At 48.8% G+C, this 27951-nt stretch overlaps 1 protein-coding gene across 5 annotated transcripts in view; it reads left to right on the top strand.

Moving 5' to 3' along the window:
• Positions 1-25501, top strand: part of DPYSL2 (dihydropyrimidinase like 2) — a 41311-nt gene extending 15810 nt beyond the window's left edge. For all 5 annotated transcript variants that reach the window (XM_042836156.1, XM_042836158.1, XM_042836157.1 and 2 more), the window contains 11 exons: positions 10642-10806; positions 11413-11474; positions 12213-12293; positions 13125-13193; positions 16520-16640; positions 19260-19416; positions 19553-19694; positions 19809-19979; positions 22621-22800; positions 24051-24216; positions 24698-25501. In XM_042836156.1, the coding sequence (XP_042692090.1) occupies positions 10642-10806; positions 11413-11474; positions 12213-12293; positions 13125-13193; positions 16520-16640; positions 19260-19416; positions 19553-19694; positions 19809-19979; positions 22621-22800; positions 24051-24216; positions 24698-24789 (1406 nt within the window). In that variant the 3' untranslated portion in view covers positions 24790-25501. The remainder of the gene's footprint in view (positions 1-10641; positions 10807-11412; positions 11475-12212; positions 12294-13124; positions 13194-16519; positions 16641-19259; positions 19417-19552; positions 19695-19808; positions 19980-22620; positions 22801-24050; positions 24217-24697) is intronic.
• Positions 25502-27951: the final 2450 nt, after the last annotated feature.

Raw genomic sequence — 27951 nt, 5'->3', positions numbered from 1 at the left:
TTCCAGCCATAGGGATTCCATGTTGTGTGGGAAGAGAATGATCCTCTGGAGTTTGGGAAAGGGCTCAGCCTGAAGTTGTCCTTTACAAGTATTTTTCTCACCTGTGTAGCCTATGGAGTTTATGTTGAGCTAAAGATGGCGTTTGTGGGCACCCTTTGTTTTGGCCTGAGAGAGGCTGATGCCCTCAGGCGTTCCCTGGAGCTACTGGAGAAGTTAAGAGCAGGGTGGTCTCTTAAAGCCCTGCAGTCGTTTTGTTGCTTATTGGTTGTGATGGGCGAAATCCCCTTCGACTCCCACAGTCTGACTCCCCCTGACTTCAGCAGAGGCAGGATTTCCCCTCTGCTTCTTACCCTGCAGAAAGGACAAAGCTGAGCTGTGTGTATTTATGGGCTCCCCGATCCTCTGGCCTGTTGAATGTCCCATGGCAGCTCCCACACACGTTTAGTTCCCCCCAGCGCTGCTGCTTCCTGGGTATCTGCAGTCCTTGAGTCCAACTGCTTGCTGACATTGCCTGTGTTGACTCAGTCAACCGCTGTTATAATCATAGGGAGAAATTACAGTGAGGAGAAATTATAGCTCTGTTTGGCTTGGTGACTTGGGAGCCAGCTGCCTTTTGAACTTGACTAGCAGTTATCCTAATAACATGGAGAATATGCACTTGGGATATGAGCTTTGTATCTGGGGAGGTTCAGAACGCGAAGGGGAACTTTGAATGGAATGCACTCAGCTTCTTAATGTTTTACCCTGCTGTTAAAGGGAGGGCTGGAGCAGGATAGCAGGGCTCCTCAGGAGGGTGCTGGCTGCTGGGCTCCACTCAGCAGTGCAAGCAAGGTGACTTCACAGCTTCTGGGTTGTCCTGAGGGATCCCCATCTCACAGTTCATCAGCTTAGAAGGGTGATCCCTACCTACTATGGTGCCTCACCTCTCAGTTCTTGGGCTTCAGAAATGCAAGTGTAATAGAAGGAGGTTGGAGAAGGGCTTAAGGAAGGGCCAGGCAGCATTCTGGGGCAATGGCAAGCTGGCACAGTGTGTGTTAGATCCATACATGGAGATCACCTACAGTCCCACTGGTTGCTGGGTTGCTGTGAGGGTTAGTCCTGTCCTGGTAGAGAGGAAGAGTCTGGATGGTGGGCAGAGGAAAAGGATGGAAACAGAGAGAGAGAGGTGACCCAGCAGTCATGCACAGAGCATAAGCCAAGCAATTGAGTCCGAGGGCAGTGGCCACAAAGCTGCAGCACCTCACCTGATCATAGAATGGTTTGGGTTGGAAGAGACCTTATGGGTCGTTTAGTCCACCCCCCCTGCAGTGAGTGGGGAACCTATGGCTGTGTATGTGTGCATTGCATTGCTGTACAGAGACCAGCCTGAATTTTGCTCCTTTTTGCACCCAGAAGCAAAGATGAAGAGGAACTGTGCAGTGAGGGACACCAGGCCAGGCAGCGGCACATGCCTGCTTCACCTCCAGCAGCTGCTGGCAGTTCTGCAGCAGAGAAATGTTTAATTCTCTAGAAATGCAATGGAAACATCCACTTGTTTGGAAGTTGGATGTTTGTGTGGGGAGAGGCTTCTCTTGGATGCTGGTATTAAGATAATGTTGTGACCACACAGGAGTACAAAGTCCCTCCGGCCATTTCTCTCCTCTCTCCATTTCTCAGTGCCTTTTGTACCCCCCTGCTCTTTGGGCTCTGCACCAATTCATGCTTAACCTCCCTTGCTTTGCTGCCCTCCAGCTCCCTGCTGATGCATTTGGTGCTTTCATTCAGAGCAGGCTTAAAATCATTCATGAGAAAGTCTGTCTGCATGCAGGGATGGGCAGTCCCCTGTGGTGTGCTGCTCTGCTCCAGCTTTAAGCCCCTCTAAGTCCATTAGGCATCGTGGTACCCATGGGCTGACAGCCTGCTCTGCTGCCCGTGCTTCCTGCTGTCCCCTCTTTGCTTTCTGCTGGGTGGGATTGTGCCTGTTGTTCTACTGGGATTTGCTAAGAGGTCTCTCTGGAGCCAATCTGCCAAGTCCTTGATGTCTCTTGCCAGTTAGCACAGAAGGAAGCAGCTGCTCAGCCCTCGACATACGTTGTGTGTTGTTCCGTGCATTGGATTCCCTTTGGGCTGCAGCGGTTGTAGCATCTTTGCTGCTGCTGTGAAGAGCAATTAAGAGCTGTGCTGCTTTGCCTGAGGTTGTGCAGGAGGTGGTGGTCCCTGGCTGGTGGCCGTACTTGGTGGCTCTGCCCAGTGGCCCTGTCTGTTGGCTGAGCCACCTTCCTTTCTTAGAGCATCGACAGCTTGGGGATGGAGTCCTGTGAGCCACTGCTGTTCAGCACAGCTTGCCTGTAAGTAGATTTCCCCTATTTTCCCATCTTCTGTCTTTTCCAGAGCTGCTCTGCACACCGTGCCTGCCTTCTCTCTGGTCTCCTGCATCTTTGGCAGCCCTGATTTCTGACAGAGGCCCCAGCACTGTTTGTTTTGTTCCATGAGGAGGAAGGAGTGGCTGCAGGCTGTCCTGCACGTGCTGCAGCCTGGATACCCCAGTGTATCCAACGTAGCTCTGCACAAATGAGTGCTGAAATGTCCACAGCGCTGACAGTGCAGCCGTCTTCCTGCAGATGGAACTGACCTACATTTTTCCATGCATCTGAAAAGAGGGATTTGGCACTCGCTCAAGAGAAGTAACCAGCGTTGTATGTTTATGCAATAGCACTTAATCCCTCTTATTCCATGTAATGGTCGGGATGGCTGTACTGCTTTCCCGCTGCATGAAGCCCACGTTCTTTTCTTTGAAGAGCTGCTTTTAAATGCTTCCCTTCCTTTCATGTGCCCAGTGCTCTCAGCCCCAAGTCCCATGCCTTACGGATGACACACAGAAGGATGGAGCTAATGGGTATCACTTGACAGTGCATGCTGTGTGCTGCCAAGTTTGAGCTGGGTCCTCAGCTGCCTGAGCAGATGATCACTGTCTAAAGCTTGTCTACTGGAGACTGAAAAGCAGTCTGAAAAAACAACAAAAAAACCTATCAAAAACCCAAACAGCAAAACCCCACCTCCATCAGCACTGTCTGTGATGAGTTTTCAGGGCACGTATCAAATCTTGCTAGATAGCCTGTCTTAATCACCCTCAAGTTGAGACAAGGTCATAAAAGCAGTGGGAGATGGTGCCTCCAGCCCTTCCTTTGGCACGGTTGGCTCTGCATGGATTGCTGCCTTCCTGCTGGCGTTCTTTGGCTTCTTTTGCCTTCTTGTGAGCTTGACTCAGCAAAAATCATCCTTGTCAGACAGGAACTTTAGCTTTCCACACTGGGAATTAGCTTTGCTTGTCAGGGAAAGGAAGCAAACGATGCCTGAAAGAAAGCATGGCAGAACAAAACACGTTATTTCTCGCGTGGGCGCGGTGGAATTTGGTGTCCTGAGTCAGCAGAGCCCTTTTCCATCTCTCAGCCACTGTCCCTTCAGTTCATGGATCCCCTCTGTTTCTTACAAACGGGGCCTTTTTAATCTTCCTGCTGGGAAGAAGTGTTAAAGGAATACCAATTAGCCCCCCTGTCTAGTATAATCTAATCATGCTTTGCCTGCTGGGTGTGCATCTCTCTGCCGTGGCAGCTGTGTGCAATGGCAAGGAATGCAGCAATGGGCACTGAGGAGTTATGGCTGCTGGGAAGACTCTTTTCTTCCTTTGATGCAGCGCTGTTGGTGCTGCCAATGGGCACACATTTAATTTCTCTGTGCTTCTGAATTCCCTGTTTTTGAGCAGTGGGAGGAACCATTGGGTTTGATGCAAATGGGGAACCTGATGGTGAATTTTCAAAGCCCATCCAAAAGGGCTGTGCTGTCGGAAGTTCCCCTTCCAGGACATATTTTTAGCAGATTGCTCTGTTCCTGAAAGCAGTTCCATGTGTGCTGTGTGTATGTATTTGGGATCTGGGGGTCTCTGTGGTGGTTTACATATGAATGCCATTCCCTGGTGCAGCCTATGGGCAGCATGAGCTGGTGGAGGAGCTCTGTGAGAACCATCCCATGCTGTTACACGGCACAAAGAGGAGGGAGGGGGGAAGTTCCCAAATAATTGCACGGCTAGAGGTAGAGAAACCAGCAGTTACAACATCTCACCCCATAAACGTGTCCTTTTAGGATTCTTCCCAGCTCGGGGCATGGGAACTGATCCATCCCTTTCCAAGAGTTTTATTTATTTCAGATGGAGCTTTTCAGGATTTGTAGCAGTGTCCAAAGGGATGAGTTCAGCCCCTGATGGGGTTCAGATGACTTCTCAGGCTGATGGATAGAGGCTCTCTGCCCACCATGAAGCAGAGTAGTGTGGTGAAATCACTGTAGCTGGAAAATCCGTAGATGCTCTTCTGTCATGTAGAATTTGGCTGTGGCTCCAAGATCAGTGTTTGCTCCTGTTAGTTTGAGGAGCAGTTTGCAATGGCAGCTGGATAGAACGGGGAAAAGTCCCATAAAGTCGCCCTGCAGCTCTGGATCTATCTGCTACCAGCAATGAAACTGAAGTCACAAATGTGAGAGATGGCGTAAAAGTTTAGTCTGTGGTGGAAGCAAAAGGCAGAGCCTTGTCTGTGCAAGCTTCAGTCATTAGTGTGGGTTGGAAGAGCCTCGCTGCAAAAATTCCCACCTGCAACTGTGCTCCTCTTCATCTCTGTGCTCCCATGAGGCAGTGATGGGCAATGAAAGAAGGCAGAGAGCCAGAGCGTGATCCTGGGGACAGCGGTGCAGACCCAGAGCTGTTCCAGCTTCCCAAGCGGTGGAAAAAGCCTGCAGGGCAGGGCCCAGCTCTGCTGACCTGAGAGGGACAACGTGTCCACTTCTTTCTGATCGCAGTTTTGCCCCCTGGGTGCTGCTGTGATTGCATTTGTTGTTGTGGTTGTGTGTTGCCTTGACCTGAGCTCCACAGCTCCAGCAGCATTGCGCTCGGTCCCATTCTACAAAGCATTCCAGCCAATTGGCTTCTGAAGCGTTGGGCTTCAAGTGTGGAGTGTGCCTAAAGGAAGGTGCAAGCTTTGGAATCACTCGAATATCTCATCTGAACTTGGCTCCCCTCCTCCTTTAGCATGACCTGGGTGAGCAGTGAACCTGCTCTGTGAGGAACTGGGACCTTTCATCTAAAGATGCAGTCATTCCAGCTGTGGAATTGGGTTTATTAATTATTGTTTGGACATACAGCCTGCTGTTCCTTAAATTTGTGTCCAGAAGACATTATTAATCATATTTTGGATCTGAACAGACAGCTAAAAAGACAAGGGAAATATCTACGTGACATCAGCGGGGGAGTAACAGAACATTGCAGTCTGAAAATGTCACCAGCCTGGATATATCCAGTCCTTCTGAGTCCTGTCCAGTTCCTGACTTTCTCTGCATGGAGCCTAATAAACTGCATCAGGACTGACAGAAGACAACCCGTGGTGTTGCTGACTCTGCCTTTCCCTCTGTTGGTCCAGCAGATGCTTCCAAGCGAATGGCCTCGGTGTGTTTTGTTAGCATGGGATGTGCCATTGGGCACAGAGAGCTGTTACTCCTCGGAACGATCCCTTCTGTTCTTCAAAAAGCATAATTTGGGGATAGGACCCCCTGCTATGCAAACTGAATCTCTTTGTGAGCTGTTAGGAAACTTTCTTTATATCCTCACTGTCTTCCTGTGGCCAATGCATCAGCTTGGGTACGACAGGTAGGTGAAGCAGGGAGCTTAAAGGTGAACTGGTAGCGATCCTTCCTTGTTCTAGATTGAGTGAACACACCCTGCAGTGTGTTTTAGGGGAAGAACTGTCTGTAATGGGAATACAGGGGATGTGAGGCTCCTGCAGGTTGCTTGATTGGGGATTTTGGAGCTCAGAAGACGTGCTGAGGTCTCTGTCCTGTAGCTGAGAGTTGGCTTTAGAACAGCGCTGTCGCTGCACAAGGCGTGTTGCCTTGACCTTGGTTATAAAGGTCTCTGATTATGGCATGATATTATGGCATGATCTTCTCCTGGGTCGGTCAGGGGCCTGCCTTCTCCTTTGGATCCCACTCACTTCCACAGCATCTCTCTCAGTCCGCCCCAGTGCCAGGAGAGCATTGCTGCAGCAACAGACCAACAGCAGCTCCAGTCCTCATTGCAGGGAGCTCTGCAATTACCAGGGATGAATTTAATTACAGCCCTTCCATGAAATGCCTTTCAGCAGTACATACAAGTCAATAAATACACCAGATTTCATCACAAACGGTGGCTGCGAAGATTAAGTAGTATTAAAAAGGCAGATGTGTTTATAGTAATCAAGCTGCTATTTAAAACCTGACTGCTAGCAGTTAAATATTGAGGATTTACACCTTATAAACTCTTGCACAATAGGTGCATTCTGTGCTGGTCATTGCCTGAAATAATGTGTACAGCAGTGAATGGAGCCCTGCACACGTGGTTGTATGACATACCCAATTTTTTTGGCCTAATTCAGTTTTCTGTTGTCCATATAAAACAGTTTTTCTGTTTCCTGGTAGTGGCATTCATTAGCTGAAGACAGAGGAAGAGTTTTGTGCGTGCTTTAGATATCACATAATTAAAAGGGTTGAAAAAAGGCTTTAGAGGGCAAAGCTGGAAGCAAAAAACTATTAATAGAAACTCCAGGAAGAGCAGCCAGTGAGCCAAGCCCTGCTCAAATGAGGCAGGATGTAAAGAAAAGAAAAAAATCTGAACATGCCACAATACCAGGAAGCCATAAAACCCATTAATCCCCACCCATCAGGGCATCCATCCAGCAAATAACGTTCTGTTTCCAGTGCAGGGCTGGATTCAGCTGTGCCACTGAGGTCCAGAAAGGCAGCCGTTTCTCTTAAGCTGGGTTCCTAACTTGCATTTTTTTGAGATCTTCAGGTGCCACAGAGCTCTTTGAAATGATGTTTGTCTGTCCCAGAGCATCCTGTAGGCTGTTGGTGATCACATCTGCCTGTTACTTCTGTTCTCCAACTGGGTGCTGCTGGGGGAGAGCTGGGCAGCCCCCTGCTTTGGGAAAGCTCCAATGGGAAGAGGAAACCAACATGCCCCAAGAGATGGTGGATGCCCCGTGCCTGGGGACACCCGAGGTCAGCCTGGATGGAGCTCTGAGCACCTGTGGGTCCCTGTGCACTACAGGGAGTTGGAACAGATGGCCTTTAAGGATCCTTTCCAACTCGAACCATCCTGTGACTCGAAGTTGCCTTTAAATCGGTGCCTCTAAGTTTCCTCCTTCCCCTTCGATTTAATTCTGAGCGTTAACTCTTCGCTGCAGCGTCCAGCCTTATGGGATGGTAGGATGCACAGTGTTTCATGTGGCTGAACGCCAGCCCTGGGATGTGGAAGCCACACACATAAGCTTGCAGTTGTTGGTGCTGTTGTCTCACTTTGGCTTATTGTCTGCTTTTCATCTTGAGCTGATTAATCTGCCCGAGGAGGGGAGCAAAGGATCGGGAGGGGGGCAGAGAACAGCCATGGGTGGTGAGTAGGTGGGAGCCCAAATAGTTGGAAGTAAGTACAGATGCACCTCATAAGCAGTGTTAGGGGGGGAGAGCAAAACCAGCACATCAAAGGGGTAATTAAGGGCTGTTTGATGATGGCATGTGGGTGCACAGGTGCTCAAATCCCACTGTGTTACAAAGGGTGGTGAACTTTTGCTTCGTCTGAGAAAAAGACAAACTGTCCAGTAATGCTGGAATCCCATCGGTTTCTTATCAAGAGAAAAATGAGATGATTTGTAAAATACATCATCTTTTTGTTTTTCTTCCTGTGGAGCAGTTGCTTTCCTGATGCAGACCAGCTTGCTTTACAGCCTCTCGCAGTTTGGATTCTGTGTCTCACAAGGGTAGAAGATAAATCTACAGAATGTTTTCTGCTCTGAGCTGGGAAACCACTGCAATCCAAACGCCAGCTTTGCCACTGAGAAGCAAAGAGGATTGGAGCTGAAGTTCAGTGCCGTGCAGGGAGCTGCTCTGAGGACCACAGCTCTGTAATTCCTCCTCGAGGTTTCGGCGTTAGTGAAGTGATGCTGAAACGATCTTTCCTTTTCTGCCTTTTCTTCTTCCTTCTGTTTCTTTTTTTGGTGCATGCTTTGAGCTCGAAGTGAGTTGGCAGCTTCCTCTTCAGTACTCAGCAGCTGACATCATTTGTACAGCAGGAAGAAAACATCTGGGTTTGGAAGCGAGGCGAGATGAAGGCTGCAGTGGTCTGGAGAGCAAAGGGGTGACTGCAGTGTGTTGCAACAGCTTGCCTTGAACGCGTCCTGCAGGCACAGCAGTGAGCTGGGGGTTCCCTGGGGAGCATCGCTCACTGAGGGCCAAGCACTCTGCTTTTCACATGGCAAACCCCCACGGCTGTGTGCTCTGCTGGGTCAGGAGACCTCACATCCGTGCTGCTGCCTGGGGGTCATCTCGGGAAGCTCAGGGCTGTGGGAACGGGGCAGATGGAGCTTTCATCTGCTGCTCTGTGCCGCTCCCTGCATGGGGACTGTAAAGAAAAAGCTTTTTGTTGCAGTCTGGGCTCTGCCCGAGGGCTGGAAGGAGCTCTGAGATGTGTGAGGGCAATCCCTACCCATGCCCAGTAAGCAGAAGTAGCTGCAATAATTGGTTGATTTAGCAGCAGGCAAAGAATCAGTCTTAACTCTTCTCCTTGAAGGGACCTGGGCTCATTCTTGCTTGTTTGGGCTCTAGCTATTATGGTTTAACTAAAACACAACCAAACAAAAACTAAGCCCCCCAAGCCCTAGCATGGAGGAATGTGGGACGTGATCTTGCAGTGTAGTAATGAGAGGTGATAAAACTGAGAAGCCATGTGCATGCCTGAATTTGCTCTAGGCTGGAACTTGGGCCTTACATCCGTGTTTCTTGTGCCTTCTGTGCAGCATCTGCTGCCTCTGCAGCAGCACGGATGGGTAATGGTTGGACTCAGTGATCTTTGTGGTTTCCCAGCCTTTATGACTCTATGAATGCAGCTTTTTCCCCCGTGCTGCAGGTCAGATGTGGCTGCAGAGCAGCTCTGTGCTGCTTCCCCAAATCTCTTTGGAGCTGTTTGATCCCAGTTCTGGGGAGGCTGGCGGTTACCTTGCACACCTGAGCCTGCCTCTTGCTGGGTCCTTCATCGTGGATGTAACCAAGTGGGTTGCTGGTAGTATTTGCCTGGCAGAGAGCTGCGATGGAAGCAAAGCATTCTGTGTGGATGGGGATGATGGGTTGTATGGCTGCAGTGAGCCCCAGGGAGCTGCTGCAGGATGTGGTGGTGGTGCAGCTTCTATGTGACACATCCCAAATCCCAGGGCTGACTTTCATGCACGCGTGCCCCATTACCTCCATCTCTTATCCTTACTATAACCAGCTGTAGTCTGACTTTGTCAGAGATCTGGTAGAGGTCCCTTTCCCCACCTCCCTGCGCTGACTCCCATTAGTCATACTTGGGCAGTGCATGAAATGGGACGGTGATAAAGCTCTGATCCTGAACACCAGAGTCAGTCCTAGGGACTCTGTGTTGGGCTGCAGAGACCATAGTGTTAACCCCTTGCTGCCCTCAGGCAGAAATCCCTAATGTCCATAGGCCACGTGTTGTCTGGGGGCCGAATGCACTTTTACAGCACCTTTCGTCTGAGCAGAGGTGGGTTTATGACTGCGGTGCCCTTGAGATTAAATGGGACTGTTTTGGCTTTTTAATTAGTTAGCAGGCTGAGGAAGACAGCTCTTGTGTTAAGACTGGGCCATGTCTGCAAACCTGGGTTTTCTCCATGTCCCTTTGGTAATGCAGAGGGAATGTTATTTTTCTCCTTGTTGTTCATACTGTTTAAGCTGAAGATTAACTTTGGCAGAGTGACAATGGGCTGCAGAGTGGCCAGGAAACAATTCAGTCTGGAAGCTCGTGGAAGGGTTCTGACCATTGGAGAGGAGGAGCTGGTGGAGGAGAAATCAGATGGTTTTTCCAACAGCAAGACTGTTTGTCAGCTGAGTTTGGCTTCATTTTCCCGGAGGTGTTGAAAACGACATCCGTGAGCTGATGCCAAGCAAATGTCAGAGCTTTCACCCATAGCACAGATTTCTTTAACGGGCAGAAGCCTGTGTCCTCATGAGCAGATAGAGCCCTCCTGTTCCTGAACCCTTCAGCCCCCAGTGGTGCAGTTGTGCCAGTGGCACATGGACAAAGAGCTGCATGTCACACCCTTCCCTTTGCAAACCAGAGCAGTGCTTTGAGGGGCAGGCATGGCCTTTGGGAAAAAAGCAAATATTTGAACAGCTGTTTGCTAGCTGTCATGTAAAAGGCAGAGAGGGAGTGGGTAACGTTGCAGGAAATAGGGTTGGTTTGGGTTAGCCTCTTGCCTTTGTACAGCCTTTACACACCTCAGAAAGTGGAGACATCATTACCAAATCCCTTCAGTTACCATTTGAGGAGGTTCTGTAGGACTGGTGGAATATTCCATAGCTGCCTACGAGCCCGGGTGCTGTTAGACCCAGTGTGCTGGGCTGAAATCAGACTGAAGGGATGGCATGGGCAGCAGGGCTGTGTCTGCGTTCAGGACAGGCTGTTGGTCCTCCTTGTTCTTCACTTTGCACTGCCTCTTGTTTGGGATGTGGAGCAAAAACCAGCTCGTATCCTAAGGGTAAAAGTGATGGCTTGGTTTTGCAGCAGCTTACTGGTGTTCTTGTTGTCTTTCCCAGTTGATCATGTGGTTCCTGAGCCGGGGACCAGTTTGCTGACTGCATTTGACCAGTGGCGAGAGTGGGCAGACAGCAAATCCTGCTGTGATTACTCCCTGCACGTGGACATCACCGAGTGGCACAAAGGCGTCCAGGAGGAGATGGAAGCTCTGGTTAAAGATCACGGTACGTGCAGTTAGAGAAAGCTGAGGGAAGCCTTTCCCCTCCTTGTTCTTCAGAATTGCTTCCTATGTTTGAAGACTGGCTTTTCAGATGTACTTTATCCTTACATCCTCACGACATCAGGCCCTGTTGTTGTCTTGTCCCACTGATGTGGGGAGCACTGATGTACAGAGGTGAGCCTTTGGCTGCTGCCGTGCAGAGGAGCACCTTTGTTCAGTGAAACCCATCAGCTTGAACTTGAACATCAAATGCTTTGTGTCGTGAGTGCAGGTGGGTGATCACTTCGGATGTGAAACGAAGGAAGAATCAGGGGCAGAAGAGCTGAATTAAGCAACCTCACAGGCTTTTCCCCTTTGTGGTTTCCATGACATTGCATCCTTAGGCTTGAGTCATTTTCCATCTTGCTTGTAGTTTCACTGCCTTCACACCAATTTGCTATGAGAGCATATGTATTGTGTGCATGCATTTCACAGCAGGTTAAAGTAATTTATGTGTCTATGATTAGTGCTTGATAAGGGGCCGATGGAGTGGGATGTCTTCTTTCTGTCCTGAGCCTTGTCTGTGCCTGCAGTCTGTATGCTGAGGACAGTTCCTTCGCTCTCTTTCTAGGTGTGAATTCCTTCCTGGTTTACATGGCTTTCAAAGACCGCTTCCAGCTGTCTGACTCCCAGGTAGGAAGGATCAGCGCATCTGTCTCTATCAGGGTTTATATTCACTGTATTTGGATCTAGCATTCTTCTGGTTTTTGTCTTTTTGTATGTATAACAGTACCTGAGGTTTGTAACAGTACCCAGAGCTCTGCCTCGAAGAATTCTTTCAAGTCTTGGCTAAGGGACAGCGATGGTAAAACTCATTTTGAGGGAACAGAGGGTTTATCCCAACTCCTTTCGTGTGGAAGAAGTGGCAGTTTTATAAATTGCTGCTTTCTGCATCAATACAGGGCAGGACAGTGAGATCCCTGGCATGAGTTTCAGTTTACAAACACATCCTGGTCCGGAAAGTGGGTTTGGGGCTGTTGTGTTGGAACCACTGGGACCTCAGAAAGGAACTGCCCTCCTGTTTGCCCTTCCAGTGGATCCATCTGAGCACAGCTAATTGTCAAGCTGGATAGTTTATATTTCTAAATGTGGTGGGAGGAGAGGAATGCCTGGGAGTCATTTGGAACCGTGTGGGAGGCAGTGGTGGATGACAGTTACCTCTAATGACTCTGGTGAGCATTTTAATGAGCGGCCGTTAACAGAGCAGGCATCAGTTGTGGGCTGGTCAACCTGAGCCCTCTCAAACTCGTTGCAGAGTGGGAAATCACGCTCCTCTGTCCTCCATTCTGACAAATTCTGTATGCTATTTGAATGTACAGCTGCAGACCACGGACCTGGTGTGTACTGTTGTGTGTATTCTCCCTCTTTCAGATCTATGAGGTCCTGAGCGTTATCCGGGATATTGGTGCCACAGCTCAAGTGCACGCTGAGAATGGTGACATCATTGCCGAGGTATGTTCTGTTTATTCTGTGGATTATCAGCTTCAAACTGCTGGGAGAGGTTTAAACTCAACATCCCTCTTTGCAACCAGGATATCTCTGAGCCACTTAAAAGCACAACGCAGCTGTGCATTGAATGTCATTCCCTTCATTGTCAGGGATACGTCAGGTTTCTGGGGCAGCTGTTGGCCATCTCTGCCTTTCTGGCCATAACGGAAAGACTGTGCTGGCTGTGACTGCTGCTGCATGCAGAAAAATGCTGTGCAGTAACGTAGAGAAAGAAAACAACTTCGTGTAGTACCTGGGATGCTGACGCTTGGAATCCTTGAAATAGCAACAAAGAGGGCATTGCTAATTGGATGTAATCTGATCTGCAGCTCATTTTACACCTTGTGCCTCTCCATGTGGCATTGCAAAGGGTTTCTGCATTGACTCAGTGGGGAGAAGACCACCTGAGTCCTTGAGCCCAGCTGCCTGCCGTCGCTGGATGATGTTTCCATGAGATGCTGTTTTTTGAGTCGTAGAGAGACCATTTTATAGACGTGAATGAGCAGTGAAAGCTGAGGGGACTGTGAGCCCATTGTGAGGCAAATTAATATACAAGGCTTCCCTGAGCTCCTGTGAGCGAATCAGCTGGGCTGTTGTAGAGCTCTGGTTATTCTCAGCAGTACATATTGGATAGAACTCTGGTTCTAAGGCCCTCATGCAAAGCCCCATGTGACCACCAACTAGGACAGATGCTCAGGATCTCGCTTGTGCCTCTTTCAAACAGCTGCGTTTGCTGCAATAATGCACGTTGCTTTAAATCTTGTTTTTTCTGCTCTTCTTTTTAATCTGCCTTAGGAGCAGCAAAGGATCCTGGAGCTGGGAATCACAGGCCCTGAAGGGCACGTGTTGAGCAGACCTGAAGAGGTGAGGATGCCTTTACCGTTGGGAAGCTCCGTTGGGATGGATGTGGCCAGAAGCAGGATTTCATCCTGGCTATAAGTAGTATTGCTGTATGGGATAAGGGAGGAGGCAAGGACTCTTCTAGGGACTAACTCCTACTAAATAACCAGTAACTGCTCCCTTCTGACTGCTGCCTTAGCTACAGTGGGTACTTATGAGAAATTGAGGAACCCCCCTCAGCTTTTCTGCTGGGGAGAGGAGTGCTTTCAGGGAACAATTCTTCCACCCTAAGGTTTAATTCACCCTCTGGAAATGCTCATCTCTTTCTGTAGGTTATTGGAGGGGGTCTGTGAAGGTGCTGTCACATGAGGTACCTAAAGCAGAGTGACATTGTTTTAGACACTTGTATCTTCTGTTGTATTTGATTGTTAGATGAATTTTGTACAGATGGTGGATTTTATTTTTTTTTTACCACGAGGGACCCAAATGATGTACTGAAGGCACAGAAAATGTGTACCAGAGAGGGGAGCTGAGTTTCAGGTCCTAGGCAAGCACTTCAGCACACCTAACCTCTCATCTTCTCTGGGGTTGAGCACCCTACTCCCATTTATCTCACTCTCTCTAAGTCCTTGAAAGAATGTGAAGAGCAGAAAAGAACTCACAAGTTGCCCTTTCAGTTCTTCATTTCCCTTCTTTCAGTATCTCTGAGCTCAGTACCTTACCATAGCATTCGAGGTTTGGGATGTCCATCTGTGTACTTACACACCATAAGTTATCTCTGTTCCCCCAAGATAACAGGGCTGTGCTGCCCACCAGATGTGGTCCTGCTGGAAGCTGGATGTGTGAGATCATCTGCACGTGCCCTCACGCTCCCTCAGTTTCCTCCCTTGGTTCAGACAAGCAGCATCCAGCAGCATTTCAGTAGGAACGTAAATCATTCAGCTGCTGCAGGCAGAGTGAAGAGAACACTCTCAGCTTGGGCTGAGCCCTTGCAGAGCTGCTTGGCCTCAGGAGCTGGGATTCTTGCTTCCTGGAAGTTGTGAGCTCACACACCGAGCCTTCCACCCACTCCTGCATTTTTTTCAATGGGACATTTTTCTTGCCTTGCATCAGGAGAGCAGGAACAGATGCCGACTTGACACTTAAGGGCTCATCTGTGGAGCACCCCATAACTGCTGTGGACTTATGAAAGGCTGCTCCTATCATCAAATTAGCCCAGCCTCGTCTGGCTGCTTCGAAGACCATCATTAGCAGAGCAGGAGCTTCAAAGCATGAACCGTGTGCGCCCCTGGCTCGGGTTTGGTGCTCCATCTGTCTCCTGCACTGTGCAGGAATGTGTTGTTGGTGGTGGGGTGAGGAGGGCTGCCCCAGGACACGTGGCCCAGCAGCTGGGCAGCTCTGAGCTCAGCTGTGCCGTCTGCGCAGGGTGGAAGCTCTCAGCCCACGTTCTCCTCCTTTAAAGTCATAGGAAACAGAGCAGGAAACGATGTCATCTGGTTCCCTCCCCTCCTTTTTCCCTGTTGTGTTTTTCAAACCACGCAGCGCTGTTTACATTGGCTGATGGAGGCCACGTCCTGCACCCCCTGTGAGCCTGCAGGTTGGGCAGGAGGCACGAATGGAGCCTCGCATTTTGCTGCTGGCTCTGGTGTCACAGCCAGCCTCGGTCCCATCCTTCACAAAGCCACCCCCGTTCCAAGGCAGCATCACCCATCACTCTCTGTAGCTCCCAGCCTCACAGAGCGGATCATTCTGTGATGACTTCTCAGAGCCATCCGTCACTTTTCTGCTGTTTCTGTTTCAGCCACAAGAACGCCGAAAGCCCGAGCGATCCAAGCGCTCCAGGAAATGTCTGTCTTCTTTTTTCTTTTTTTCAGGAGAACTGCTGTGTTAGGGCTTCTGATGCATGCTGGTAATTGCAAACATTCCCCTTTGGACTAGTCGCTGGGTTATTGTTATGTGCCTGTCACCATAGCATCTGGGCACAAGGCAGGAATTCAGCAGCCTCGTTTTCTTCTGGGCAGAAATGATCCTCTTCCTGCTCAGCAGCTGCTTGGAGGCATTTTGGTCAGAGCTGAGGAGCTGGGCGTTGTTTTATCCCTGTTTGCAAGTGAGGAAACCGAAGCATGGGGTGGAAATGTGAGTGCTGCAGCAGAGGAGCAGTGCGTGTGCCTGCAAACTGATGCCATTGGGAACATCAGCTCATCTGACGTTGCTCTTTGCTTCTCAGGATGGACAGTCAGGCTTTTCTTTGCTCTTTCTTTCAGCCTCCCTTTTCCTGCTGCTGACTGTGGAACCTTGAAGAGAAAACAGCCTTCCTTTCAGCCTGTCCTTTTTGGGCCAGAAACGTCCCTGTTCTGGCAGCAGCACTCTCTAGGGAAGGTTGTCACCAGCCCTGGAGTGTGACAGGCCTGGGCAGTACCCCTGTAGCTCTGCTGGGTTTGGGGAGCTGGTTGGGCATCCTTGTGCCAAATTCAGCTGCCAGCTCCTTTATTTCAGGTGCTCCTTTCAGTGCATGGCCCAGCAGCTGCTGCGTTCTGCTTCTGGGGCTGATGGGGTTTGGCTGAGTGTGACCTGGGACAAAGCACTGCAGAGCAGATCTCCAGAGTGCTGAGCGTGTGCCAGCCCTGGGCAGGTTCCTTTTGGAAATCAGGTGCCTGGTTGCTGTGGGTTTTCCTTTGTTGGCATGGAAGATGTCCATGGCATTGCAGCTCTTCATAGTAGTAGGCACTATGAGAATTCCTCTCATTAAGTTTGTCAGCTGGACTGCTTTGATTAGGATATGTGACTTGGGAAACTCCTGATTGCATTCGTTCTAAGAGCAGCTAGCATGTAGTGCCTCAGCCTTGCTCAAGGTTTCCTTATGGGTATCAAAGTAGTTGATTTATGGGGTGGTTCACGCTCTGTCAGATCCCAAGCCAGATATCGTAGTGGAGGGTACAATTTAGAAGGCTTGCTTGCAAACGTGGCTTACCAGAATATGTGGCTACAGCATCTCTCTTCCGTGTGGGCTGGAACACGAATAGTTCTGCTGAGCTAACATTTAGTTGCTTATTTTTGCTTAGGTTAAAGGAGAGGCTTAACCATACTGACCCCAAGCACCTGGGGGGTTGCTTTAGGACTTAGCCTGCTTGTAGAGAGATTCAGAAGCAGCCTGGGAGGAAAGGGAGTAATGAGAGGGGAGTGTAGCTTGGTGCCATCTTAATTATCCTGATTACATGCTACATTTTTCTGGCTCAGATTTGGAGAGGTGGGAGCTCACCTCACGCCTGCACACCCTGATTTCCCCTGCAAGGAGGATGGGTTATGCTGTCATGCAGGGATGTTGCTGATTTGCTGACTTTGTTTCTCAGGTGGAGGCAGAAGCTGTGAACCGGGCAATCACCATCGCCAACCAAACCAACTGCCCTCTCTATATCACCAAGGTGATGAGCAAAAGCGCTGCTGAAGTCATTGCTCAAGCCAGGAAAAAGGGTAAGTTATTGCCCTTGGATGGAAGCAACCTATTAGCTCATTCCGTGCAAATCCTTGCCAACATAAGCTTCACCCCTACAGGAGGAGTTTCTTTTTCCAGTGTTACTATCCAGGCTGTCGTTCAAAAGGTCCCAAGCAACTGCTTCTGTCTCATCTCCTGCAGAGAAGTATTCAGGGATCGTTATCAGTGCCAGAAGCTGTTTTTTCTGCTCAGCCTCCTCGCACGCATCCCACTACACTGAGCCATGTGCCTTCTTGTTATCACAGAGTAATTCCCTGCTTGACAAATCTCCATGGAGACAGCAAGCTGTGTCCTCTCTCCAGCTCCTGTGCTCTTCCCTTACTGCTTACTGCTGAGCTGCTTCTGGGGTCAGAAGCGATTCCAGGAGTTCTGATGGAGCTCTGTGACTCGTGGGCCCTCTTGGAGGTGGTTGGAGTAGCTGATGTAGTTACCAGATCTTTGCTTGTGAAATAGATGCTCCTGGTGCTCACAGCCTGGCATCCAAGCAGGAATTGGGATTGGTAGTTTAGGGTTGGCTGGGAGTTCCTGATGCCTCTAAGGATGCTGCAGGAAAGACCCAGACCTTGAGTGCTGCTTCTCATGGTGAGGTCCATGAGGGAGCTGTACTGCTCTGAGTGGTGCAGGAGCTCCTCCACGTCCTGCCCATGCTGCCTTGCCCCCAAGAAGCAAAGGCTGCAGAGCGCAGTGAGCGCCTGTCTCCCTTCTTCTGGAATGAAACCCTTCTTTTCTATTTAAAGTTGTTCTGGGTGGGTGAGTAAGCATGAGGGATGATGGTTCCCCTCCTTTCCTTGGAGGGGTTGTGTTTAATTGTATGCAGTCTCAGTAAGCCTGAACAGATACACAGATGACATCACTTTCCATCTGGGTGCTTGGTGCTTGAAGAGCTGATTTCCTACTGCAGCAAACAGGCTTGTGTGTGTGTGTGTGTGTGTGTGTGTGTATTAGCTCAGGAGTGTTTTGATCCCATGATACCTGTTCAGAGAGTTCAGAGCTGGTAAGGGTACTGATCTCCAAGGCACCGCTCTCTGTTCACGATGTGGAAGCAGTTCAGGCTGTTTTGGATGAACTTTCCTCCCCTAGCTCCATTATAGTGGAGATCACACTGAAACGAGAAGATGTGTTGACATGGTAAAGTGGCTGCATGTTGCATTACCCCAAGAAACAACTTGATGTGTCTGTGCAACTTAATCCTATAGGCCAGGGAAGCCGACTTCGGATTACATTTTCTCCTTATAAGGAGAATTAGGGGTATAAATGGCATGCCATTCTCTGCTCCTTTATTCAAATAATTCAATTTAAATGCTGTGCAATTACCCAGCTGGATAGCCCAGGAGGGCCACACACATCATCCTTGCCCTCCCAAGCAACAGAGGAAACTTAGTTGAGGACTATCCAAAGCAAAAACAGAACAGAATTGATTGGCTTGATGGAAAAGAACGGCTGTTATTTAAAGCCAGATGCTCCCAGTGGCATTTGTATGGAGGAGATTCCCCGCAGACTCCATCGCTGGCAGATCTTGGAGCTCATTCTCTGCAGAACAATCCTCCCAATGTCCTGGCCCACAACAGGCCTCCCATTAATAGGCAGCGTGTGTTTTTTGCCTTGTTCTGGTTTCATAACCCTATTTGGGGCAGGCGATGTCAGGCAGCCCCTTCCTTTGCTGGTGGATCCCCTCTGATCACACTGATCCTATTCCTCTGGTGTCACTGGGGTCAGGAAGCAGCACGAAGGCACTTTGTGCATTTGTTCAGCCTCAGCTGATACACTCTTTCCCATTCAGAGATATGGACAGTATGGTGGAAGGCTGTATTTCTGTGCTCTGCATGGTGAGCTGTGCAGGAGCCTGCTGACCCATTCGTGGGTTGCCTTGGTTCTGACTTTGCCCCATCCTTTGCAGGCTGTTGCGAATGCATGGGGTGTCTGGACTCAGAAGCCAGATGGACAAGCACTTTGCAGGGGTTTGGGGAGGGTTTCATTTGGTGAGCAGACCCATGGGGCTGCAGCCCGTGCTGCTTTTGAAGTCGCAGTGCCTTGCATCTGCTTGGTGTGCAGATGTGCTGCTATGTTCCATCGTGCAAAGAATCGTGGCCGTACGGATCAGCTTTTCCTTCATGTGCTTCCAGAAATGTTAATGAGGAGGAGGGGTGCACTGGTGGTTAATGCACTGGACAGAGAGTCAGAAGATCTGATTTCATTTCCTGGTTCTGCCACGGATTTACCCTGAACCACTGGGGGAATCAGTTTTCCTGAGCTGCATTCAGGAACCAGAAGCACTGATGCTTCCTCTTGGTGATGTGCTTTCTCTTTAGGCATTAAACTCTTCTAACACGAGTTTTCTCTTGGCTGATCTGTGCACAGAGCCTGCTGCGATAAACCCAGCCTTGTTAGATCTTTATTGCATGTATGTTTATAAAAATATTGCAGGCATCTTTTGCTGCTCCATGGTTTTATCTGTAGCAATATCTTTATTATTAACTCAGGAGTGTAAAGGTTTGGAAACATTCATTTCCAGACGGAGGCTTTGCTCCTGGAAGCCAGGTTAGAGATGCACATTGCTCAGCAATTACAGTGGATTTGCCTGCATTCCTGTCTTGTAGGCACTGTGGTGTACGGGGAGCCCATCACAGCCAGCTTGGGTACTGATGGATCTCATTATTGGAGCAAGAATTGGGCGAAGGCGGCCGCTTTTGTCACTTCCCCACCACTGAGTCCTGACCCAACCACTCCTGATTTCCTCAACTCCCTGCTGTCCTGGTGAGTAGAGCTCTTTGTGTTCATTACAAGATGTGTCTCATCATGAGACAAGCAATTAATAAAAATAATAGTGGTTGTTGCCAGCTAGCAAAAGGCTGTGACAACACAAAACCCATCTGCCATTACCTTTTTCCAGCGGAGACCTCCAAGTCACTGGCAGTGCCCACTGCACCTTCAACACTGCTCAGAAAGCTGTTGGGAAGGACAACTTCACCCTGATCCCCGAGGGAACCAACGGGACGGAGGAGAGGATGTCCATCATCTGGGACAAGGCTGTGGTATGTCACACGTCATGGACTGGCTGTATTTTGGCTGGAGAAGGAGCTCCTGCCAGCCCTGGGGCTGGTTTCCACAGTGCTGACATCCAGGCTAATGCTTCCATCTCTCCGCAGGTGACTGGCAAGATGGATGAGAACCAGTTTGTGGCTGTGACCAGCACAAATGCAGCTAAAATCTTTAACCTGTACCCACGGAAGGGCCGCATCGCCGTGGGCTCTGATGCTGATTTGGTTATCTGGGATCCGGACAGCGTCAAGACAATCTCTGCCAAGACCCACAACATAGTAAGGATGTTTTCTATGATGTGATTTCTCCTGCATGTTTTGTTCTCTCTTCTTCAGACTGTGCTGATAGGAACCAGAGCCTGTGACAACTGAGGGCTTTTTTACTTAATTTGTTTTTCTTTAAACCTTTGCCCCTAGCCTTTTGTGGTCTTACATCCAGTACAGCTCAGCTGTGTGAGTCCAAAGCTGAAATCACATGAACACCCAGATATTCCTTTCAAAGCAAAGAGCTTGTGAGTGTTGGACGTGCAGATCTGGCTCTTTGAATTGTTTAAAACACCGCTCATCACAATGTGTCACTGATGACCTTTTGGCTCAGCAGTGCTGGGATTGAGGACTGTGCCTTTCCCAGTGAAGCACATCAGCTCCCAGACACCTTTTCTGGAGGTGTGATCCAGGTCAGTGAGTCTGAGTGGATTTACATTGAGCACCAATCTGTCCCTGATTGCTGCAGGCTTCTGGCAGCATTCAGGCTTTGATGCAGATGTCCTGCACCTCGGGAGCATGGAGAAACAGGGTTAGTGGTGCAGTGGAGACCCTGAAGTTGGTGAATATCCATGAGGATGAGGGAAGTTGAGAAGAACCCATGGCAGGGACCATTAGCTGAGTGAAGCCGTAGGGGAAGCATGTGTGGAGTCAGGCGTGATTTTCCTGATGCTCATCCCAACCCAGGATGGCACAGAAGCACAGGGCAGCTCCCAAACTAAGCAGCGCTTCCCTTGTCTCTTCATGGTGGCACTGTTGGAGCTTGGTGGCCCACAGCAGCATCCCAGACCTCACACCTGGCTCCTGCAGTGCAAGAACCATCCCAGCTTGCACGGAATGTCAGCACTGTCCCCACACAGAGCACCGGTTGGAGTCTCCCTGTGACATTTGTGCTCTGTCGCAGAGAAAGCAGCCCCTGTTTGCATTTGTTGACAACTTGTTTCACTGCTGGCGATGAACCTATGGAATGTTTCCCTGGAAAAAAACTCCTTGTTCTTTTTTCCATGAATGCTTTCATTCACTCTGGAGCTGAAGGAGCAAAATTTTCTTCCACACTTGGATCCCTGGGCACATTCACAAAGAAACCTATTTTTTTTTTTTTTTTTTTTTTTTTTTAAAGGTTTGATTTGCTTTCCTGTGACTTAACTCAGTGTCAGAATTGGGCACAGATGGCCTGGATTCATTTTACCTGTGCGTAATGTCTAACACAGGCATCCAGACTCAGAAGTTTGGTTGCTTTTGAGGTTCTTCCAGACTCATCACATTCAGTCTGAAGAGAGAAGAGTTGCTCACGTACAGAGTGCTGGATTCAGTGGTGTAAACCTGAGTCTGTGCATTTGGGAGCTGACGAGCTCTGAGAGCTGGAAGGAGCTTCCTGGATTGAATATGTGACAGCCACTGCATTTTAATGGGTGTTGTTTTTAGGAAGTGGAGCCTTCAACGTTTCCTAACACAAAGTTCAGGTATCTTTTGCAGATGTTCTCCAGCACAATCAGGAACCACTGCTCATCACCTCCTCGTTTTGCCATATGTCTGGGCTCGGCTGAAGGACCACCAGACAGATGATCTTCATGGTCTTTTCCAACCTTAATGATTCCATGATTGTATGATCTCGAGGCCGCTCCTCAGAAATGGTTTGTGGGCTGAAGACTGCAGATCCCCACTGCGACTCCTGCAGTGCATCTCACACACTGTGAAAGAAGAAATGTAGAGGAGTGATGCCCATAGAGTCAAGGCATCCTATTTAAATCACAAGGATAAAACAAAAGCCCTTTGAAAGTCAGGCAGAGCCGTTGCCACGACACAGGGAGACGTACTGATTATGTGGCATCGGATGGTTGTTACGTTTTTTAATGCTAGAGCAACATGCAAACATTTTCCAAGAATTCACACTGCTGTTGCCACTGTCTGGCAAGGAAACGTCAGGAGCTGGAGGGGGAGATGGTGTTGTTCTTGGAACAGCCTAACTCATAAGTTTCTAACCAAGCCTCCTCTGCCACCACAACTTTTTTCATACTGGAACTGGTTTGCTGTCGGTTTAACCACCATTCTAGCTAATTGTAAATCTGCAGTCAGGCCTACCCATACTTATAACACACTTCAAGGTTCAACTCCATCATTAACTCAGAGAAAAAGACTTGGATTCCTTTCAGAGCTGGTTGCCTGAGTAAGAGTCCCCAAATAGCCTGGTTGTAGTGTATCTCCTTCCAGGACCCTTCTTGGGTGGGACATCTACCAGCGATTCCTTTAAAACTCCTCTTTTTTTTCCATGGTGTAACGTTTCAAATCCTATTAATTGAGGATGAGCAATCCCATTAGAGTAAAAAGATTGTCCTGGTCTCTGACCTATCAACCAAAACTCTGGTTCCAAGTACAGTCTTTGAAAATAACCATCACTTTTAATATGAAACTCAGGTAAAACTTAATTTGGCTCTTAAATCTCATGCAGTGCAGAGAAGGCACGTGCTGACATCCGTCTCGACCAGGTATGCTTGAAAGTATCCTCATTTAAAACAAATTCTGTTGAGGCACTGCGTGTACAGCTGAGGCACGTGCTGTTGGGTTTGCTTCCAGGCCTTAGGAATTACATGGCCGTTGATTGCTGGGCTTTGCTGGCGTGAATGTTTGCCTCACGCTGCCTCTCTGTCTGTTCCAGTCTCTGGAGTACAACATCTTCGAAGGCATGGAGTGCCGTGGGTCTCCCCTGGTGGTTATCAGCCAGGGGAAGATCGTGCTGGAGGATGGGAATCTGCACGTAACGGAGGGCTCTGGGCGGTACATCCCCAGGAAGCCGTTCCCCGACTTCGTTTACAAGCGCATCAAAGCGAGGAGCAGGGTGAGTGCAAGCAGCTGCCCCCTGGAGCTCCACAGTGGAAGTGGGCGGAAAGCAGAGGCTGTCCCTGGCTCAGTGCGTGCACTTTGCAAGAGGAAACGTTGCCTGCATAGAAGTCATGTGTAGCTCATTCCCCTTTCATTTCTGCTGTTTACTTGAGTCACTACTTTGACTTCAGATTGGCTTTTTTGCAAATTTTGTTCCTTTTGCTCTGTAATTCTTTGCTACCTTAGAGACCCCTGGGCAGTGAGAGCTGTCTGGATTGGATTGGAGTCCATCTGCAGATTACCAACAGAACGTACTGATATTGATAGCAATTACGCATCAAACCTTCCAGCAACAGTTCAGCATTCTGATTTGTAGCTGCAGATGCTCCTTTCCCTTCTGTCAGGTACAATCAGATGCTCTTGTCTGGTGACTGGTGAGTCACAGGCACAGCCCACGACTGCTTAAAAGTGGGAACATTTCTATTTTTAAGAGGCTAAAATACACCCATTCGAAACAGACTGCTCCTGATATGCCTTTAGCTGGTGAAAAGCTGGTGCTAAAATCAGTTGCAAATGAACTGCAGGGGATTTGAGAAGTTTATTTCCAGATAAAGTCAGGTTTCTGAGATGTTTCAGAGCCTGAGGTATTGCCCTCTCCTGGACAAAACCAGAGCTGTTTTGGTTTGCTGACCATAGGCAGTCTGCTCATCCCTTGCAGATTTTTCCTTAATTACTTGTTGGATGAATTACAAGAATTACAAGCACAGATAATTCAGCACTGGGGAGAAGAGAACTGTAGTTTCTGTTGTGTTCTGCCCTCCTGCAGAAATGTGTGCTTGACCTACAAATCCAAATCCGATTGGGCAGTATCTCGGCTGGAATAATTATGTTTAACCCAATGTAAAGCTCTGAAGCTGAAGAAGTGAAGCTGGCCTGGCTTCTGTCTGTGCAGCTCTGCTCTGTAGCAGCGTGGCTCTCCTGGGGTAGGAGCAATAAGCTCCTTAGAGTGGCCAGGAGCATTTAATACAACTGCAGGTTGGCTGAGGTCATAAAAGGAAGGGGAAAAGGAAAGGGGAAAGGAAAGAGAAAATGAAGGGGAAAGGGGAATAGAGTGGAAAGGAAAGGAAGGTCCTGTTTGCTTTCAAATCCTCTTAGTAGAGATGAATCTTGAAATATGCATCTTTGGCTTAGCAACATCTGGCCAGCTGTTTAGGGCCATTCTGAAGGCTGTCTGACCCTAAAGCTCCCTGCTGCTGTGTGTTGCAGCTGGCTGAGCTGCGGGGTGTGCCTCGAGGCCTCTATGATGGGCCGGTCTGCGAAGTGTCGGTGACGCCGAAGACGGTCACTCCTGCATCTTCAGCTAAAACATCTCCTGCCAAACAGCAAGCCCCACCCGTGAGGAACCTGCACCAGTCCGGCTTTAGCTTGTCTGGTATGTATTCTTGTAGAGGAGCTCTCATAGAGCCCTCTTTATTTTCTTAAACGCTGCATTCCCTGTAGCTCAGTGCTCAGCTGGCTGTGTGATTGCACCAGTGCCAGTTGCCAGCTGAGAGCAGCTGTGGGTCTGGCATGCAGCAGGTGGATTTCTCCATGCACTGGGGGTGGAATAGTTTGGACAGGACACAAGTGTCTTAACAGGGTCAGGACAAGTAGACTAAGAAAAGAAGCCGAGCAGAATTAAGAAGCAGCAGAATTAAGGCACTGGAAACCGATGCACTTTGCTCGTAGAATGGTTTGAGTTGGAAGGAAGGCTGTGTGGTCCAGCTCCTCTGCAGCCAACACCCACAGCTCGATCGGGTGCTCAGAGCAGCCCCATCCACGGGGGTCTGCAGGGACGGGGCGACCTGTTCCAGACCCCCTGCATCTCACACAGTCTCTGTGGTTGAACCCGACGTCCCTCCTGTCTCCCACAGGCGCACAGATTGACGACAACATCCCACGCCGCACCACCCAGCGCATCGTGGCACCGCCGGGCGGACGTGCCAACATCACCAGCTTGGGTTAAGGACCGACCCCTTCCGCCCGCCCAGCGGACCAGGGGAGGGGATGGGGGCACCTGGAGACCCTTTTTGATTCTTTTAGAGCCTGTGATGGTTACTGCGGGCAATGGGGGGGGCTGAAGTAATGCGCCTCTTTCGGTCCCCTCAGATTCCCTCCTCATCTTCACCAACCCCTCTCACTTCCCTGTCAGCCCCTACACGTTTAATGAGAAAACAACCAACCCTGTTTTGACACCTCTGACATGCAAAAGTAAATGTGAAGAGGATGTTTGAGATATGTGGCCTATGTCCCATTCAGCATCTTTCTTTTAATAAAGGAAGGATAAAGTGAATTTCCCCGGAGCTGCCTTTAAGACACAGATGAAAAGAAAAAAGAATAAATAAATTTTAAATGTAAAAAAATAGCTTTTTTTTTTTTTTTTTTTTTTTCCCCAATGTCAAGCAGAAGAGTAGTTCAAGGGTTATAAACTGGATGTTCTTTAGGGTTCTGTGTTCCAGCAGCATAGCTAGGAGAGCACGGAGGGCCACGAATCCCAGTCTGGCACCATTCCTCACCACCACCTCTGAGGCCACAGAATAGCTGTTTGCTGCCAAGAGAGAGAACCAGGACCCAGCACTAGGAGCTGACAGAGCACATGGCACCCCGCCATCGGGTGAGCTAGAACTGTTGGAGACTTTTGTTCTGTTGGGGTTTTTTTTTTCTTTTTTTTTTTTTTTTTTTTTTTTTTAATAATTTTGAATGTCTGTGTGTGTTTTTAATACGTTTGTCTCATCGTGTTTACAAAGCCTTATCTCAGAACTGGGCATCTCTCAGTTCTCCCCGCTCCTTTCCGAGCCTCATTCGAGTTATTGACCCCCACCAGTGTCACTGCCCCTTTGGTACTTTGGGTGCTCCTAGGATGCATCATTCCAGCCCATTCTTCCCACTTAGCTGCAGTAGGAGGCAGCAGTGCAGGTTTGTAAGCTATGATCTTCACTTCAGCATACTGGCTCTTGAGCTGGTGCAAACACTGGGGCTGCAGAGCTGGGCAGAGCCTCTGGAGGAGCTCTTAGCAGTTGGTTTACAGGTAGCAGTCAGTAAGCAGAGGGCCATGGTAACGGGCAGTACTTTGCCTGAAAGATTTCTGTAGCAGCCACATCCCCTTTCCTGGCCATTAATGAGTGGTTATTTAAAACTCTGAGAGCTTATCTTTAGCTCTTGTTGGAAGGCTGCTCTGTTGTGTGCGTGCCTGAGCATCTGTGGCAATTCCAACTAGCGTCCAGATGCCCAGCTGTTGTAACTGGGAGCCTCCAAGCAGCTCAGTGGGTCAACAGCAGCTGAGAATCTCTCATCCATGTGCGAATTTCACAGTCTGTCATTCCTTCAGGGATCTGCTTTGGTGCAAATATTCCTGAGAAGCCCCCGGCCCTGCTCGGGTACGTGCCTCAGGTTTGAGAAACCAGAAGGTAGGAGTGCTCCTCCAACTAAGCATTGATCACAGGATCATTTAAACCCAGGACTGAGAGGTCTTTTAGCGCTGGTATTGGAGGCTCATGTTTTCAGGTTTTCAGGACGTGGAGCATAAATCCATGTTAGATTTATGTGTTAAGTTAGAGTCCCACTTACGCTTCGCTGGAGGGCTTGATGGTCCCAAGGGCTTGGGCTGTCTCTGAGCACAGAGAGCTTTTCTACCCACAGTTAACAAAGCATTACCTCCACTGTCTGTAGCCCTGGTGCTTGACTGTGTCTTCTGCTTTATCTTCTGTTTGTCCTTCACCATGTGCATGGACCTCATTTTCCCTATTTGTGAGCATTTTCTTGAATGGTTTCTTGTAATGAAAAACTAAATATGAGAAGGCTTTTAAGAAGCAACTACCGAATTTGTTGTGATGCAGTAGCAACGCTGGGATTGTCAAAGGATCTGGGAGCAGTGTAGGTACCCTGCCCCTCCCAGCACAATTCCCATAGGCCCCTTTGAACATCAAAGCTAAGACATTGCCATACTCATCCATGCCTTTTGTATCTAGGTTTAACCCTTGGGTGGTTAGTTTTGCATAAGAGTTTGCACTTTGTGAAGTAATCTGTGAGCATAATATATATTGCAGCTGTCTTTCACCTGTATGTTAAAACCAATCTGAACGAGTTGGGGAGAGAAAGAAAGAAATTGGGATCCGTGTCGATTCTACAAAACACGCGGCTCTTCAGTATTCACTTAAGTCTTCCTTTTATTTTCCTTCATTGACTCATGATGACTTTTGGATTTCAATTTGTTCTTTGAAAGAGTAAAGGAAAAAAAAAAGCAAGAAAATCACAAAAAAAAAAAAGATTTTTTGCAGGCTGTGTAAGCATGTTTTTTCCTGTGAGAGCTCGTCTGCTTTGTGTCTGTTTATTGAATGTCATATGTAAATGCTTAAAGAAAAAAAAACATGACTTAATTAATTAACCGCAGTGACTTGAAGCTCTAAAAATAATAATAATAATTAAAACAAAAACAGTAGGATTTAATACTAGCTGGATTTAACCCTTGGATTTGTGATTGTGAACCATGAGTGGAGGAGCTGTAAGTGCTAAAGCTGATCATGTGTGTAGACAAAAAGAAGTACTGATATTTGACCATTGTCTCAATGGCAAAAAAAAAAAAAAAAACCAACAAAAAAACACCCAACCCCAAGTCTTGTGTTTTATTCCTGAAGAACTCTGTGTTATATTACCATGGGAACTCCTAATAAAGACAAAATGTTGTTGTTTCACTGGGTGCATCTGTGTCTTGAGGGTATGTGTCTGTGTAACTGCACACCTGGGCTGGTGCCTTCAGCAGGCAAGAATCTGGGCCCTCAGGTTGCTGTAATGTGGGTGAGGAGGAGGGAGGAAGGCAGCAGAAATATGGTTCCTGGGAAGGCGATAGTGAAGATGCCAACAGTGTGATTTCCTGTATTACTGCCATATCCTCAGCCATTCTATTTGAACCCTCATCACGATGGTGGTGGAGGAGAGAAACAGCCTTCAGTGGAAGCTACGCGCAGGTAATGGAATGGGGGTGATGGGGCTGACTGGAAGAGCAGCAGCGAAGCCTCCAGTGATAGCAGTTGGGTCGTATGCATGAGATGTGATGGAGATGGCACTGGGCACGGGTGGAGGTGGGGTTTGGCCAAACTTCTACCCACTTCACGGTGAAGGTCACCCATCC

This window comes from Centrocercus urophasianus, unplaced genomic scaffold (genome assembly GCF_019232065.1).
Source record: "Centrocercus urophasianus isolate 14NV4802_14NV808 unplaced genomic scaffold, USGS_Curo_1.0 seq_58, whole genome shotgun sequence".
In the NCBI taxonomy this organism is placed as follows: domain Eukaryota; kingdom Metazoa; phylum Chordata; class Aves; order Galliformes; family Phasianidae; genus Centrocercus; species Centrocercus urophasianus.
This window is presented reverse-complemented; position numbering and strand designations above follow the sequence as displayed.